The 4,092-nt window shown below is 47.1% G+C and overlaps 1 protein-coding gene across 1 annotated transcript; it reads right to left on the reverse strand.

The window, feature by feature from the left end:
- Positions 1-1,093: 1,093 nt before the first annotated feature.
- On the reverse strand, positions 1,094-2,904 carry LOC147888385 (UDP-glucose 6-dehydrogenase 4-like). The gene has a single exon (XM_087392479.1). It carries the CDS (start codon positions 2,880-2,882, stop codon positions 1,266-1,268), a length of 1,617 nt encoding a protein of 538 aa, XP_087248605.1. The 5' UTR covers positions 2,883-2,904; the 3' UTR covers positions 1,094-1,265.
- Between the last annotated feature and the right edge of the window lie 1,188 nt (positions 2,905-4,092).

Genomic DNA, 4,092 nt, shown 5'->3' on the forward strand with positions numbered 1-4,092 from the left:
TCGCCTTAACATTCAGCCTCTTCTTCTTCTCCTATCCTCTCTTGAGTCCTCTAAGCTGAGATCTCTTTCCTCGATAAGCCTAAGCTGTTTTCTTCGGAGCAACCATGCCAAAACTGATGTAACCATACCAAGAGAAGCACCCCATTGTCATTGGTCCTTCCACAAAAACATTAGGCAGCAAGGAATGACATATAATTATTGGCAAGATGTGAAAAGCATGCACATGCGAAAGTGGGACTCCATAGATTTTGACTTGATTAACTCACGTTCACACAAAATAGATGAAAGAGAGGTAGGTTTAGAAAAGAATACAGAAATACAATACTGCATGGTGCAAACAAAGAATACCCCCTTTTAAAAATAAATTCCATAATATTTCTCTATTCAATGATGCTTGGAATATTATTACAATAGCAGTCTAAAAATTCTGGACAAAAGCAATGTTTCTGGAAGTCCCTAAACATATATCATTTATCTGATTACAGCGCACTCCTTCAATCAGGAAAAAGATTCAAAATTCTAGTACTGAATTCCAAAACTCAGCTTAGGAAAGTGACTCAAATAAAGCTCACGAACCCAATACAACTCCCCAAAGACATTGCTACATTCAGTATACCTGTTAGAAACATCACTAGACCATGATAACTAACTCCGTCATAAAGTAGAACTCTAAAAGCAAGATCTAACCTTTGGTGATGACCACGTGCAAGCTTTGGCCTAGAACTAGCATCTGAACTGAAATCATTGATTTTGCCTTTGAAAAATAGGCAAAAATTGATGTCTAAGGAGGTCACTATGTAAAATTGCATAGCACATGCAAGCAAGGTTTTTTATTATTATTATTATTCATTATTAACTGACTGGCCCACTCATAGGATCTCTCACTTGGCTCTTGTGCAGACCATTGTGCTAGGCTGTGTACCATCATAGACCATTATGCTCGGCTATGTGTACCTACGGCAGAAGATAAACTCCACATTCTTGAAGGACCTAGCAAGAAGGCAATAATAGATGTAGTAGTGAAGGCTTGCAAGGGTTCTCCCCCTACCCCTCAGCTAATCTCTACAGTTAAAGATACTTGCAAATAAATAGAGGAAGCACAAAAAGGACATTATTATCCCAAGATCTTCATGAATGGGTACAAGTTACAACCAATCTAATGAATAAGGTAGAGTAGAGTGTACTTTTTCCGCATAAACCTAACTACAGGCTGCTTAGCCCCTCTCAAATAAACGACAAAACAAAAGTGCACTCTCTGCACATCTTTAGGAGGGTGGAGCAGCAGGAAGGTCCTTCACCCAAGGATCGAGAGGCTTTCCAACTGAGTAAACAATGAAACCTATCTTACGCAGTTCCTCCACATTGATCACATTGCGACCATCAAATATGAAGGCAGGCTTCTGCATACCATCATAGATCTTCTGGTAATCCAACTTTTTGAACTCATCCCATTCTGTCAAAATGCACACTCCATGAGCACCCTTCGTAGCCTCGTAGGCATCCCACACCACATTCACCTGCTTTGTAGTCGTGGGGCTCATTGGTTGCAAGTGCTGTGGATGATCCCAATCAAACTTGTTCAGCGCAAGATCTCGCATGATTTGATCCACTGTGACTTGGGGATCGTACACATTTAACTGAGCCTTGTCTCCAAGAAGCCCATGGCAGACATCGATGGCAGCAGTCTCTCTTGTATCCCCCGTGTCCTTCTTGAAAGCAAAGCCTAATATGGCAATCTTCTTCCCAGCTACTGTATTGAACATGGATGATACCACACGCTTGACAAATCGTGATTTCTGATAGTCATTAATTTGCACAACCTGCTTCCAGTAGTTTGCGACCTCGGTTAAGCCATTGCATTCGCAGATGTACACGAGGTTCAAGATGTCCTTCTGAAAGCAAGATCCGCCGAATCCGACGCTCGCGTTGAGGAAACGGGGACCAATTCTTGAATCTTTGCCCACGGCATAGGCAACTTCTGAGACATCTGCACCGGTAGCTTCGCAGAGCGCGGACATTGCATTGACAGACGAGATCCGCTGCGCCAATATCGCGTTAGCGGCCAGCTTGGAGAGCTCGGCAGACCAAAGGTTCATGGTGATAATGCGATCTTCTGGCACCCAGTGAGCATAAACAGCCTTCAAGGCTGCGACCGCCTTCTCGCCCTCGGGCGTCTCCCGGCCACCGATGAGAACACGATCTGGCTTCATCAGATCTTCAATGGCGGTGCCCTCCGCCAGAAACTCGGGGTTGGAGAGGATCTGGAAGTTGATGCCCTTGCTGTTGTGGGTGAGGATCTTCTCGATGGCCTCCGCAGTCTTCACCGGCACAGTCGATTTCTCCACCACGATCTTGTCCGATTTGGAAACATCAGCGATCATTCGAGCTGCGCTCTCCCAGTAAGTTAGATCTGCAGCTTTGCCAGCGCCGAGGCCTCTGGTTTTGGTGGGGGTGTTGACGGAAACGAACACGATCTGGGCATCGGCGACGTGCTTCTCCACGTCGGAGCTGAAGAAGAGGTTCTTTCCACGGCAGGCCTTGACGACGTGGTCGAGGCCAGGCTCAAAGATGGGGAGGCGGTCGCTGTTCCAGGCGTTGATGCGAGGGACGGCAATGTCGACAACGACGACCTCGATGTCGGGGCATTTGTGAGCGATCATGGCCATGGTTGGGCCGCCGACGTAGCCAGCACCGATGCAGCAGATCTTGACCATGGTGGAGAGGCAGAAATGGAGCAAGGAAGCTTGGCGAAGGAGGGGGCTATGGAGGAGCTGGACGGAGAGAAGGCTATAGCGGAGCTCGAGCTCGACAGAGAGATTAATAGAATGAAGTTTGAAGAAGATGATGATGGTAAAATGAAATGAAAGAAGGCAGATGATCATCTTGTTTTGTCTTCGTCGTGGTCTTGGCCCTGCCGGACTCCTTCAAACTTGGGCCTTGACTTTTGTGTATAGGGGGATGGGCCAGGGGAGGCCTTTCCTGTACCGAACATGCCTGGTCCGAGGATCGTCCAGCCTCCCAGTTTCCGAACATGCCCGGCCCGAGGATCACCCGCGCATCGTTCATTCCTCACCTTGAAAGGCCTTCCGGACGGTAACCTGAGGTAAATTTGTTCTCTAAACGTACTAAGAGACTCATTGTCGATTGGTTAAGTCATTGGGAGAGGAGTTTCCCTTTTCTAATATGCAAAGATTTGACGCTACTATTAGATCTAGGCCGACTGAGGACTTTTATGTATAAGGGAATGGCTCGGGGAGGTCTTTCCGGGGAAGGAAAGTGCCTGGTTAATGGCGATCACCAGGCGGCCACGAGCCATTGGCCGGGCAGTTTTCGACTTGGAAATGGCCGACCACCAGCCATTCCCTCACATGGAGGGTCCCAAGGAGGGGGTTGGAATTTAAAAAATTTGTGTTCAGAGAGTTTTCAAAGGTACTTGTCTCGAGCCTAGTCAAGGAATTTGCTCACCTCAAAGGGCCATCCATATTCCTATTCTAAAAGTTGCTTGATCGAATGGTTGCACTAAGCCAACCTAGGACCTTTACGTAATACACCAACCTAAGGCTGTGGTGTTCGCACCAACTGGCCTAAGAGCATTTTCCCACATGGTTGAGGCTAGAACTAGAATGCCAACAAGTGGGCTCCTAAGTTGACAGCTCAACTGTAGCAGTAAAGTCTCCCCATGCAGTCACCAAATGAATGGAAAATAGGTTGAACCTACATCCACATCCCCACAGGTATGGACGTGAAGAATAAAATGCAAGATCGACAATTCTTACAGTCCAACATTGGAATACTAGGCTAGAATCCTTTAAAATCCCTAGGCTGGGCTAGTGTTTGACTGCCAGGAATTTTCCTCAACCAGCCTTTCCCTTGCACAAGGACATGAATATTTCTTGCCAGTACCATAGGAGAGCACTACTAGCCGCTGCTGGGAGGCCCTCTAAGCTCTTGATGTAGCCTAGTTTATTGGCTATGAAAGCCCACCAAGGCTTCCGATTAGTGCAACTGAGTGTGACCAGCCCTTGGACGGCGAGCAACACCCAACTCACCAACCAATGGGCTCATTCCACCTTTGACGACTGCCCCTATTGC

The sequence above is a fragment of the Dipteris shenzhenensis genome, chromosome 21 (assembly GCF_047967505.1).
Source record: "Dipteris shenzhenensis isolate YYH24624 ecotype China chromosome 21, Dip_SZ_1.0, whole genome shotgun sequence".
NCBI classification, from domain to species: domain Eukaryota; kingdom Viridiplantae; phylum Streptophyta; class Polypodiopsida; order Gleicheniales; family Dipteridaceae; genus Dipteris; species Dipteris shenzhenensis.